At 46.5% G+C, this 13,601-nt stretch overlaps 1 protein-coding gene across 1 annotated transcript in view; it reads left to right on the plus strand.

Annotated features, from left to right (window-relative positions):
* Positions 1 to 13,601, plus strand: part of ITFG1 (integrin alpha FG-GAP repeat containing 1) — a 1,448,837-nt gene that overhangs the window by 1,390,688 nt on the left and 44,548 nt on the right. The window contains exon 17 of the mRNA XM_069607059.1: positions 11,595 to 11,712. Coding sequence (XP_069463160.1) covers positions 11,595 to 11,712 — 118 coding nt within the window. The remainder of the gene's footprint in view (positions 1 to 11,594; positions 11,713 to 13,601) is intronic.

The raw sequence follows: 13,601 nt of genomic DNA on the forward strand, positions 1-13,601 counted from the left end.
AGCTTTCCAGGGACAGCGCATCCCATGGGTACCACGGTTTGGGAGAAGGGGTTTGGAAGGGGGTCAGGCGTACAAGCTGGCATACTCACGCCCTCTATTCATCGTGCAGGACCAGTACAGAACGGCATTACCTATTACCACCAGTCACCACATAAGCGCAGAGGGCGAAGTCGAACCCGAGTGACCTCGCCCCCGGGAGGGCTGCAACCATGCCCCAATGCCTCCGCAGAGACCAGGTGAGCGTAACAGTGTGTCGCCAAACATTGCCAGGGTGAGTTCTCTCTCCAGGATGCTACATCATCACTCGTCTCTCTGAGCCCCCTGTACACGCAGGATGCCAGACCACGGTCTCGGGTATTGCATGTTTTTGCAAATTTCTCCATGATACAGCTATGCTACTCCTGCCTCTGACATCCATGCCATGGCTATTCTTTGCTTTGCCAGCACACAGAAGAGGTCCTTCATTTTCGATAAATTCACCCTGCTGTGGTCCCCACCCCTCCTCCCTCCACGGGGGTACATGCCCAACAGACAGGCTTCAGGTGGCCAACCCTGCATTTCCACTCCGACTCCAGCCACTCTTTCCTCAATTGGTCCCCAAATCCTACTAACCACAGGACACAACCAGAAATTGTGCAGGAGATCTGCTTCCACACTGTCCCATCTCAGGCATCCCTGCCTACTCGCTCCTTTTGAACTTTCACATCCTGTGGTGTCATATATGCACAATGTGTCGGTTATAGTTGTACCAATTTAAATCTGGCATTCCTAGATACATTCTTCGGGTACAGTAGAATCCATGCCCATTCCTCATCAGTGAATTCCCTTCCCAGGTCTGCTTCCCAGCCCACTCGGACCCCAGCTGCCCCTTCTATGTCCCGAGCCATCCCGCACTGGCTTAAGAATAATTCATACTCGCTTGAGACCACATGACCCCCTTTGGACATATCATACAGATTGCCCAATGTCTGATTATCCTCAAGCCCAGATCTAATCTCGGGCTATCTTTCCATGATAAGTCGTGCCAGGAACATATAAATTAAAAATTGTCCTGCCTGAAGGCCACTATCTTGCACCAGTGAAGTATGTCAGTCGTCCCTCGCTCATCAAGTCCCCAATAGTAGCCACCCCATTTTCCTCCCAGCACAGCCTAATATTTATAATCCTTCCCGGGTTTGCCTGTACCAACACCGCTAAGTGAATGTGTGTGGAGAAAGTATCCCCCACTCCCAGGAGCTTCTAGGCTATGTGCCATACTTTCTTCCCGTGTGTTAAAAGCTGAAGCAGCCTTGGGAGGTCCGCCCCCACGACCTCCATAATACTTCTTTCAAGTAGAGTGGCTCTTCTCAGGGTTGCAGGAGCTGCGTTTCCAGCGAGACCTTGTCCGCCAGCCATTTTACGACAAACTGTAGTTGCCCAGCCACATGATATAATTCAAAATTTGGCAATCTAATCCCCCCACTCGTGTAGACCCCCTGCAGTGTTTTCAGCGCTATCCTACTCCTCTTACCGCCGCACAGGAACTACCTAATTATCGCTTCCATTGCGCCGGAAGAACTTCCCGGGTATATTAGATGGGATGTTCACCAAATACTGTAATCGGGGCATTGCTACCAGTAATCGGGGCATTGCTACCAGCTTCATCAAAGACCCTCTGCCAGCCATCGATAGTGGCAGCTTCCCCCCAAAAAAATTGATCTCTCCAGCCCATCTAGCGCCTTCTGGGCATTCTGGTCATGTACGGTCCTAACGTCGTACCAAATGATTACCCCTGGGTACCTGAAGGTCTGCAGATTCCACCTCAACCCCAATTCCAGTAGCTGGTCCCTCCTATACCCCCTCATGTCTCCTAGTGGGAACAGGCAGGACTTTTCCTTACTAATCCTAATCCCCGACAATTCTGTAAACCCATCTAGAATGTCCAGCACATGTGCAAGGTTGACGAACGTTTGGCTGATACAAAGCAACATGTCGTCCGCGTAAAGCGAGACGACATGAGTGATCCCTGTATCTTGAACCCTGCATCCACGTATTTCTGTCTCAAAAATGCTGCAAGCGGCTCAAGGGTCAGAATGTACAGCATGGGTGACAGAGGGCACCCTTGCTTCGTCCCTCTTCTCGGTTCCCAGCTCTTGGAGACATGTCTCCCTGTCCACCCTCTCGCTACCGGTCTAGTGCATACCAATCACACCCATCGCAGGAAGCCCGGGCCAAAACTCTTTCCCACCTGAACGAGCCAAATGCCTTTAGTGCATCTAAAGAGGCAACCGCACAGTTCTTGTGCATGTGATAAGTACAATCTATGATGTAATGTAGTGGTCTGAGGTTATCAGAGGTACGTCTGCACAGGACATATCCTGTCTGGTCTGAGTAAGTCAACAGGCCTATCCCAGCCTTCAGTCTGTTGGCCAGGACTGCCGATAGTATTTTTCATTCCATGTTCACTATTGAGAAGGGTCCATAAGATCTGCACTCTAATGGGGGCTTTCTGGCTTAATTATTGGTACAATGATAGATTCCCATAGGCTCTGTGACAGTACCCCCGACCTATACACTTCCTCCAGCATTTCCACCAGTTTTGGTGCTAGGAATTCTGAGTATTCTTTATAAAACTCGCTGGGTAGTACATCTGCTCACAGAAGTTTTGCCTGTCGGTAATGCCTGCATGACCTCATGGATTTCATCTACTTACAAAGGGGCATTAAGCATTTCCCTGTGCGTATTGTCCACACTTGGTAGTGTGATCTGTGACCTAGCCTCCCCAATGTCATTTCGGCACTCCGTCACCTCTTTGCAGTACAAGGTCTCATAGTAAGTGGCAAACACTTCATTCATCTCCTCTTGCGTTCTCCTCATCACTCCCAAGTCATCTGTGATGCCACATACCATTTCCCCTCCTCCCCTCTCCCTGGCACTGTCAAGCGAGCAGCCTCTCCAGGTTTATCACCACCTTCATGTAGCTGTTTGGTGTATCTTGCATGATCAAACCTGCCCATCCTATCCCAGTGCATCATGCATTCCTGCTGCAACCCAACCAGTCCACCGTCTCCACCCTCTCCCTCGCTTGTGACCACTCTGCTGTTGCTACCCTCGCCTTAGCATATGACAGTTTACTGTGAGACAACTGAAGGTGTCTCACTTACTATTCTCCGTGGATCTGTCATCCAGGTGGCCTGGACACGCAAATGCTATTCGATCCAGTTCCTGGGGGTGGACCAGTGCGGGAGGATCACCTGGATGGGGGTGGGGGGGTCCTGCAGTGGGGTGGAAGTGGGACGCCGACGGGTTAGATGCGGTACCCCCTTCCCTATAACACCTTTTCCCCTTTTTACCCCATAGGATATTCAAAGTTCTACCCACCTTTTCCGACACGTACCACCGTGAAAGATAACGGTCTAACACCAGAGCCGTTTACCTGATGTGTCCCAACACAAAGGTCAGGCAGAGTCAGGCAATTGACAATAACTACGCACACCTGACGGCCCTTTCCCTTCCCCACAGGGATAAAAGGTGGAGCACAAGAGCACACTTTAATCAAGGCCGAACACACGAGGAAACGGCTTCACCAGACCGGCTGTTCAAACAGAGGAGAAAGGCGGCGAGACCTGGAGGAACGACAAATGGGTAACTGCCCTTGCCCTTTTCAACTCAGACCTGCAAAGCCTCCGAAAGGGAAATCATAAGACTGCAAAGTCCAGCTGGCGTACGGTGTGACAGGTGTCAATGGCACACAGCGCCCTCCTGCACTGATAACCAAGGCAGGGATAAGCGCTTGCCGCAGTGGTGCCGTCCTTGGCTCCTGAGACCAGAATCTCCAACAGTCGGTACAGCCGGTAAGTCAAAGAAGACAGATAGTAAAACCGAACTGTGCTGGGCCCAAGGTTGCAAGCAGCAAGCTTGTTGAACAAAGAAGTTGTGTGAGTGAACTTTAAAGAAACCCTGAAAAAGGTTCAGAAGCAGAGTGGTCCGGCATCGCTGGGCGCTTATTTGAAGGACTGTGACTGAAGCTTTTGTGGATTGTGGTGTTTTTTTTTTTTTTTTTTTAACTACAAGAACCAAGCGCCTTAAGAGAGGCCTATCTAAAACGTCAAAGTGGTCCTACGAGGGTCAAGCAAACCCCCTTGTACACTCAAAAGTCTTTGAGACATTGGAGAAAACTGATAGAACTGTGTGAAGCCTGACTGGGGGCTTTATGGGAAGCCTGTTTGGGCTGAGACCCAAACTTAGGTAAAAGGGAAGAACCTAATGGGTCTTGTGAACTGTGGCAATTGTAAACCCGACGGAGGGATGCCAGGAGAAAGCTAGGGGAAGGGAACCCCTGCTTTCTGATGAGATTACAAGCTTTGGTACTGGCAAATGTGAACCCGACAGAGGGATGCCAGCGAATTGAGGGGAAACAGTGATGTACCCGTGAACATTGTGACAACAAGTGTGAACCCGGCTGAGGGATGTCCACAATGGATAGGTGTTTAAAAAGACATTGAGACATTTGAATGATACATTTTTGAGTGAAAGGCCATGGTGAACCTGATCGATGGAGACTAGCGTTGCAAGAAGGACCAGGGCCCGGTTGAGGGGCATCCAAAAGGGCGAAGAGCAATCGCCCAACGTGAAAGATTATGAAAGGAACTTTTGTTTATTGTTTATGGTTTAGCAGGCCTTCTAAGGCAAGAATCTTTGCAGGAAAGAGACTTGGCCCCAGAAGATCCTGGCATCGTTGAAAGGAACTGTAACCTTGTCCTGGCGAGGCCCAGAAGTATAATGTGCCGAGAGGTCCTGATTGTCCTGTGCTAAAAACGTGGGGAAAGGAGACCCAACCATACCATCATGACTTATCATTTGGTGAACACTTCTTTCTTTTCTTAAGAACATTATCCCACACTATTTTGTAACTAATTTGTAAGGATTGGCAATAGTTTTTTTTTTTTTTTTTTTTAGCATAGGCCCTTTTTATTTGACAAGACGCCACCAGGACTACCTTTTTATTATTTGAGGGTCGTAGCTTTCTCCCATCTTAGATTTAGGTTAAGAATTTCTCTTCTCCCATTTATACAGTTTAAGAAACACCCCTGAACTGTGATATCTTGTCTGTCTTTACTGTTGCCACCATGAGTTCTGTACATATAGTGTCAGAAGTGGGATATGATTCAACTGATAAAAATTGAAACCCATGCTATTAATTGCTTTAAAACTCAAGTGTTGCTAGACAACCTTCCTCTCTCCCATTGCAACATACAGCCTTGGAACCGAATAATCCTAAAAGTTCAGGCAATCGTTTTTTTACGAGACCTAGTGCTCTGAATCCCCCTCCCTCAAGCCTTTTTTTTCTTCATGCTACCCAGTCACCATCTGTCGCGGGACCATCAGGGTTAAAGATTCATTTACCAACGTCCACTCCTTCAACAGACTCAGAATCGGAAGACTACAAGGATTTTGAAACCTTATCCGAGGGAGTCGCAAGTTTTTTTTTTCTGATTCAGACATCACAGAAGGGAGCCCTAGAAATGGCCGACCTAGCCAATGTCATCGCCCAACTAGCGGCCCATCAGATACAGGCTGAGAATAGACTCCCAAGAAAATGTAACTAGATTAATCTAAATGCAAGCGAGACCCTTACTACCCCAAGGTGTCCTTCAACCAAATCTTGAAGGCGAAGATTTAGGAAATCTTTTTCTAAACCTCTAACGCCTGGCTGAACTGGGATGGGAAGAGAACCTAAAAAGATGCTATCTGGGTCCCTTGTTGAAAGGCACACTACAAACTTCCTAGCAACTACTTACATCGCACAGGGACCCACCTTTCTATCCATCAAGAAAGGGTTGTTAAAAAGAGTGGGGCAGACCTGTAATTTGTATCAGCAGAAATGACGAGCCATTAGGTTAAACCCGGTAGAAACTCCTTTAGTGCTTGGTGAATGTGTCAAAAACATGGTGGCCCTATGGATTAATAACAAATCCCTAGAAGAACTAACAGAGATGATTAAATTAGAACAATTTACTAATTCCTTACCCCCTTTCTTGCAAAAATCAGTTCTTCAGTTAAATCGACCTACCCTAGCCATAGCCATTGAGAATGCACAAAACCATTCAGATGCAGATAAAGACTTCCACTTGGCCCATCGATGGGAAGAATGGAAGGATCATAAGCCCGTCAGTCGACCTCATACTCAAGGAATAGATAAACAAGGGTTTAGGGGGGGCGCATAGAATCAAGGAAGGGATGCCACGAGCGAGAGTAGGAATCAGGAAAACTGATCGGAAGGCCAAGGAGGAAAGACGAAGGGAGGAATTAAAAGGAAGCAGACGACCTCCTCCGGTCTGTTTTTCCTGTAGAGAAATGACACATTTAGCCAGGCACTGTCCAAAGAACATAAAGGATGAACCTATGGAAATCGGCTGTTTGAAGGGCAAAGAGTGGGAAGAACCTGAGGAAGAGCTAGAGACCTTTAGCATCTGTTTATGTCAAACTCCTACCGATTTTGCATATGAAGAGGCTTGAGTAAATGGGAAGCAAGTAAGGGCTTGGTGGACTCTGGTATTAAGCAAACTGCTATACGGGCGATTTAGTTACAACCAAAGACCTAGACAATGCGGCCCTAGTTAGTGACATGGGTACTGAAGTATACCCTAAAATACCCGTACACATTGAAATCTGGGGTGAATCCTGTGAAATATCATCAGCCATAATTGCCAGGCTCTCTCAAGAAGTTATTCTGGGGCGGGACTTCCCCATATTCTCTACTGTCTTACAAGAATCTCCACCTCTCTTTGGAGATCCTGGCAGGCAAACTACTACTCCCAAAGCTCTCCAATAAGGGACTGTGAAAACTCAGAGTCTATGAAACCCAAAACAGCCCTTGAAACCCAATTCTTAGGTTATTGTAGAGAGGCCGGTAACATCACTCCACCTCTACCTACATTGACCAAAAACAATCAGTGGAATATGCTAGAGTTCTTGGACATCTCTTGTCCCTGTCCTTTTCCAGGTCTTAACACCAGGGAACCTGGACAAAGTACAGGCATATCCACCTTGCATAGTGGAAGGGTATGTGAGAAACCTGAAGGTCTCTCATTTACTAGTCTCCGGGGATCTGTCATCCAGGTGGCCAAGACACGGTCATTGCAGCCAAAGGAACCTTTGTTTTGTTTATTGTTTATGGTTTAGCAGGCCTTCTAAGGCAAGAGACTTTGCAGGAAAGAGACTTGGCCCCAGAAGGTCCTGGCATCGTTGTGTTAGGGTAATTACTGGGTCCGGCAGAGCTGTGCCAAGGGTCCGTGGACTCCCAGCTCACGGAAGGCCCCAACTCCTTCCCTGGTCCCAAGAAGTCAAGGTCCACACAAGGAGCAAGGATTACTGTGGTTTATTATACAAAACACACAGGGGTCATATGCGTGAACAATGTTCTGGCACATCTCGCTGCAGTCTCTATAGGGCGGTGCAATTACGTATTATGGTGGACCACTTAGAACAGAGTGTGGGGAAGCAATGGGTCCATATGGTTAACCAGGTCCTGACGCTGGTCATGCTAGGCGATTGGTTTTGGGTCCCACAAAAAAGTATCCCCCCGAAGAGTACTGATGCACCCAATTCTAGCGTTTATTTGGTCAGTGTGGCGGGAGGCTACTCGTTGGCTGTCGACATGGCCATCGCCACTCGGCTGTATATGGGCACCACCCCTGCGGGATTGGGTCGAGGAACCGGCAAGCTATCAGACCTGGTACGAAGCAGGACGATCAAGGGTGGGGTAGCTGTGGGAGGGAGGTAAATTCTTACCCCTGGCCAGATTGGTGGAACGCTTGAGCATAGGAAAACTCGGTCTTCTGCTATCTGCAGATCAAGGGGTGATGACGAGTCCTTGATGGGGAGAGAACATTCGGAGGGACCTAACTCCCTTCGCAGTGATCCTACTGTGGGACAGTAGCACCAAGGGGCAAATATCGAGGTTATATGTTGAATTGAGGCGGGGGAACCTTGCTGATTGTGTACCGGGAAGAGAGATGTGGGCCAGGGACATGAGAATAGACATTACTGATAAGAACTGAGTGGCCATTTGCGGAGGGGATAGGAAATCCATGCAGTCCTTGCAATACAGAATGCCGGTCTACAAGATAATACAAGGCAATACCCACTGGCAAGGCTTTCTAGGATGCACGCAGGGGTAGATTCAAAATGCTGGTGATGGTGACGGCTGCAAGCCGACTATTATCATATGTGGTGGGGGTGTTCCCTCATAGAAAGATACTGGACCGAAGTGCTGTCTTGGCCTAAGGACCTGGATGGGATACAACGGGGGCGATCGCCGAGTTTGTTGTTTGGGGTAGAGATGGAAGATTAGGAAGCAGAGACGGAGAGCCACATGGTGCATACTCTGCTGGTGGCTCAGCACTGGAAAAGGGGGGTGCTCCCTCGGGGCAGGAGTGGGTGCAGAAAGCATGGACAATATATGACATGGAATACCTTACGCAGCTGCTCGATGAGACTCGCACGAACATAGAGGGTGAGTGGCTCCCCTTTACTAAATACGGGCGTTGCAATGCTGGGAAAGGGCTGGAGGTTAGGAGAGGTGGGAGGCGGCTTCGACTGTGGTGGTGGTTGTTTGCTTTTTTCTCTATTCTAGACTATGTATGTGGGGGTGGTGGGAGGGAGAAGTGAGGGAAAATTTCAAACACTGATATGAGCCAAATGTTTTGTGAAGTGCAGTAGACAAAAATGTCTTAGTACTGTACACTGATCTTGTTTCTGTCCAAACTCAAACTCTATACTTGCAGGAAAGAGCATGGGCTCGCACAGCTGGGGTGAAAGGGGGAATAGGAAGCAGGGGAGTGTCAAGTAACTCCACTTCCACCCTATTGAAGAGGCAAAAGGCAATAACACTACCAGAAATGGAGCAAATAACATTGAAAGTATACCTGGTGGAGCGCCTCCATGGAAGGACAGAGATTACTTCACGTGATTACTTCTCATTAGGTACAAACAAAAGTACAAAGTCTGCAAACCAATGTTAGAATGGCCAAGCCAGGTGTGAACTCAGCAATCCACAATCGGTTGACCCAAGTCTAAAGACCGAAAGCCAGAAGTCTGTGCAGCTTAACTCTAAGACATGAGCCCACGACTACTAAGAGTCTAGTCCAGTACACCTAGAAGTATACAGTCCCACACATTTTCATAGACAAATAGAATCATGTTGAGTGGACCAATTTAGTTTATCAAGGTGGAATGCCAGGGAAGATCTTGAGAGTAGCAGTTGTGGGTCAGCATAGATGCAAGGAATTCTGGGGGAAGGGCACAAAGCAGTAGATGGCACATAGGACAACAAGAAACATATTAAGGCCCACCAGAAAACTGAGACTCGTTGCAGAGCACTATCATCCTCAGAGGCCTCTCCCTTATTCCCTCTCCTGCATTCTGGGGCGAGACCGGCACTTCCTCATCACGTCGGCTGATCGCTGTGTCTAACACCAGAGGGTGGGAAATGCAGTTTACCCCATCTCGCAACTGCCATGGAGCTTGCAATGTCCGTGGGGTTGCAGCATGTGCCAATACCAAGGAGCGTATCCTGACAGATGCAATTTGTATTTATTGTATTTATGCATTCATTGAAAATCCTATGTGCTTCACCAAGAAGCACTGTACAATGGAATATTGATGGCTGGAGCAGTCTCATTGCTTGTGGCTTTGATATTTGATACAGTAGTTAATGTATTAATCTGATGGCGCTGAGAGGATCTGGAAACAGTACATGAAAACAGCACAAGACAGATATTTAATAAATCTTCTGTCATTACAATATTTACATATCTGCAATCCAGTAGTTCTGGTGGTTTGGGGGATCATTGTGTGGAGAATGTATGATGATAGCACCATAACGCTCCTTCATGGTGGAGAAAGTGGTTTAAAGGACACTCCTGACACCAGACCAGGTCTTTGATTTCTGGAGGTAGGAAGTTAGTAATGGGAAATCGAGAGGACGCAAGAGTGAAAGCAAGAATCAGCATAAAATGAAGGGGAGAGGTAAGCTTGAGGAGGGCTTGCAAATGTAGTGTCAGGATGAGGTTCATTGAAGATTGATTCAGCTAGGTTCGGGGGCTATCCCATAGATGCATTTAAACACAAGAGGAGACATTTGAATAGGGAGTGATTTTACATGGAAGTTCAACCCATGTGAAGTTGTTCAGAGGGGTGGATAATTATTGTGGCGGGTTGTAAAGGATGTAGGTAGCAAAGGTCAGTAACTGGTTCAGAGGAAGTTAGTGAGGAGGCTGAAGCAGTAAACTAGATGATTTAGGAACAGGGTGGCGTTGAGTGTTGTGTAGTGTAAGTGGTGAAATAGGGAAAGAATGTACAGATGTTTAGAAGGTTAAGCCTGGTTGTAGCAGTGGAGGGGAACTGCTAAAATGCCATGCTGTCCAAGAGAACCTTCAGATTGTGACCCATAGGGGATAAGGTAAGGTGGGCAGATGGAAATGATGTGACATTTGATGTCGGCCGAAGAAGCACTTTGGGTTTGGAGGTGGTGGGCTTTAGGCATACCAATGCAATTCAAAAGCTCATAACGGAGAGGATATTTGTGATGTGTGAGGGCATCTCTGTAGGAAAGGAGACCAACTTTTGAGAATCATCAGCAAAGAGATGATTAAGAAAACCAAAGGAGGAAATAGTTTTTTTTTAGATGGGAGGAGTAGTGTGTGAAAAGGAGTGAACCAATGAGCCTTCTGGGACCATTACTGGGTGGGGATGGCAGGGTGGTCCCTCTCTTACAGTGCATGGAAGAGTGATCAGCAACATAGGACACCCTATTGAGGGTGGTGCCCTAAAAGTAAGATTCATTCTGAAGTTGTCATAATTGCCCCTCTTTGTCTGTGTATTGCTCCTCAGTGTCCGGGTCCTTGCTCCTGCGTTCTATTTGAATACTGGAGCCCTCTCCAGTCCTGTCATTTTGTGTTACCCAGCCCACTCTGTCATTGTGTGCTGTCCTGCTCCCGCTGACACCCTATTAATGTCTGCCTTCTCCACTCCCTATCAGTGTCCCAGGTCTCATCCCCTTCCTCTCAGATTCCCTAACCTTCTGTCTTTCACTGTGCTGTGGCAGCAGTTGGGGCGGTCACAGCACATTGGACCCTCCTCTGAACGTGATGGCTCTTACTTCCATTGGCAAATCCTTTAGGGGTAACTGTGACTTAAGTGCATACAAACCAATCCCAAAGCCAGCATTTTACCTGCACAAGTGTTGGCCTTTAAAAAATGTAAACGCGTAAGGATCTGGGGAGGACGGGCGAATAATATACGCATTAGAATGATTGATTGAAAATACTATTGAAAGGAAGCAGGGTCTTTTGATGAATACAAAGCCCCAACACCTTAGGGGAAGGTTTGTATGACCATGGTAATCATCCATAAATACGCTTGATCTTCGGCAGGAGCTCTTCAAGTCATTAAACCGTGCATTACCTTAGCGTGTACTCCCATTGGAGCACGGCTTTCTATTATATTACTGATGTCTTTCGCGATTGTCACATCTTTAGTAATCTGTTATGATTATGCAGTATGTGGGTGTCACATTTTCAATTGTATTTCTTCTTTTCTCTCATCTGTAGCTGGAGTGCCAAATTGTACCTGACCCCAAGTAACATTGTACTGCTCACAGCGATAGCTCTAATTGGTGTCTGTGTTTTCATCTTGACAATAATTGGCATATTACACTGGCAAGAAAAGGTGAGCTTGATTAAATTAAAATGATTTCATGGACCGCTTTAAATGAAATGTGAGATTCATGACTTTGTCTGAAATATGTTTCCTTTGTTATGCATGCTTTTTGAGCTAAACCGCTCTGACTGATAACCTTTTTAACTCATGTTAGAAGAAGAAAAAGCCTTTTCATGGCACATCCTGTGCGAGTGACATCATACAAGACCTGAACACAATTGCATTTATTCTGTGTTTTTTAACTTATTTCACTTATTTCTTTGAGCTTTTGATAAACTTTGGACGACATTTAGGACTGATTGCCAAAGTACTGTGCAAGGTGAGGGAGTTTACATTATACGGTTGCATTAAGTAGTTTAAACTTGCGAATTTGAATCTCCTGAGATAACTGTGGTGAAGGATGGTAATAGATGGTCAGGAAGAGACGAATGGTGGACTAGATGCAGATATTTCGCCTTCAGTAAGTGGCCATGTGTTACTCAGTTACCTCGTGATGTCACAAGCATTTTAAGAGGTACCACAGCACACATATTTTGCGAAGTGTAAGGGGAGCTTGTGTAGTCCAGATACATGGAAAAGACCTTACTCTACTGTAAGACTGCTATTGAGGAGAATGCCTTTGATCTGTTATATTGCATGTGCTGGTGAATAATCGCAGACAGATGGTTGCACATCTGTATGCTGGTATTTCCATGCAAATGGGGAGTAACAGGCTTTCCCAGCGAATCTCTCATTGCATAATATGCACTGCAGGAAGCAGTTGTAGCTAAGTGACTGTACACACCAATCAGGTGTGTGGTGCTGCATAGTTTCCGGTTTCATGTTGCCATCTGCTCTGAGGAATAAAGCACATTTCTGTGCTGCACAGAAGTAATAAAAGTTGATGCCTCAATATATGTGGAACACCATCTTCATCTAAGGGACTCCAGCTTCCATAATTCAGTTCCCTTCTACCAACTCTGGCAAGGTCAGGCCTTTTTTTCAAGTCAAGTGTTTCAAGTCAAGTGTGCATGATAAAATATTGTGAGCCATGTTTAGTGGTCACTATATCCTGTTTTCTAGTTAACTTCTATATCGAGGATGCTAAGAGAGATTGCCCAGGGTAGTGGGCTGTAGTGACAACAATCTGAAAATCCATACTAAGCTGACGGGAATAACACACTATCACCGGCGATGCTACATCTGTGGTCTCAGATGGACGTCTTTTGGGATTGAAGGAGAATATAAGGGTCACAGGATCAGGACTCTAAAAAGTGAAACGGGCCGTTTACTTTTAGTCCTCTGGAACCGAGGCACTGAGAGTCACAAGAGACTGTGTTCCATACACAAAGAGGTTCCTGAAACTAGACCCAAGAAACCAGGAAAGACCTTGTTTTCCTAGAGCAAATGACCATCCTGAGTCTTACCTAGTATTGTATTTAATGGACTATTTTTCCAGGCTATAAACCCCAAGAAAGACTGCCTCTGAGCCTTGTGAATATTCAATGCACATCAGTTTGCTGCCCTCACTATGTCTATGGACGCATATATTGTACCTTGTAATGTATAATATATGGGTCTATAAATTGTACCTCACTTTGTAATGGATTTCTTCCTTCCAGGGATTCCTTGTCTTTGATACCTATGTCTCAGTGCAGCTGCTCTTCAGAAACCTTTCCACCACCAGGGGAGGGCAGCTATGCCCAACCCTTTTGTGTCCTGTGCCAGACATGATGTTGCAACAAGTATATATAGAGGTGCCATGCCCTTCGTTTATTTTTCTGCACACTCTGCTTGCTTTAGGAACACTTCTTTCGAAGTTTTACATTTTCTCCTTTTTTTTGACATTAATGCCAAATCCATTAAAATCTTCAGGGTTTAAACCCTGCGTCGACTTCCGACATCAAATGCCAATCTCT

This window comes from Ambystoma mexicanum, chromosome 1p (assembly GCF_040938575.1).
Source record: "Ambystoma mexicanum isolate Mex_15411 chromosome 1p, UKY_AmexF1_1, whole genome shotgun sequence".
Lineage (NCBI taxonomy): Eukaryota > Metazoa > Chordata > Amphibia > Caudata > Ambystomatidae > Ambystoma > Ambystoma mexicanum.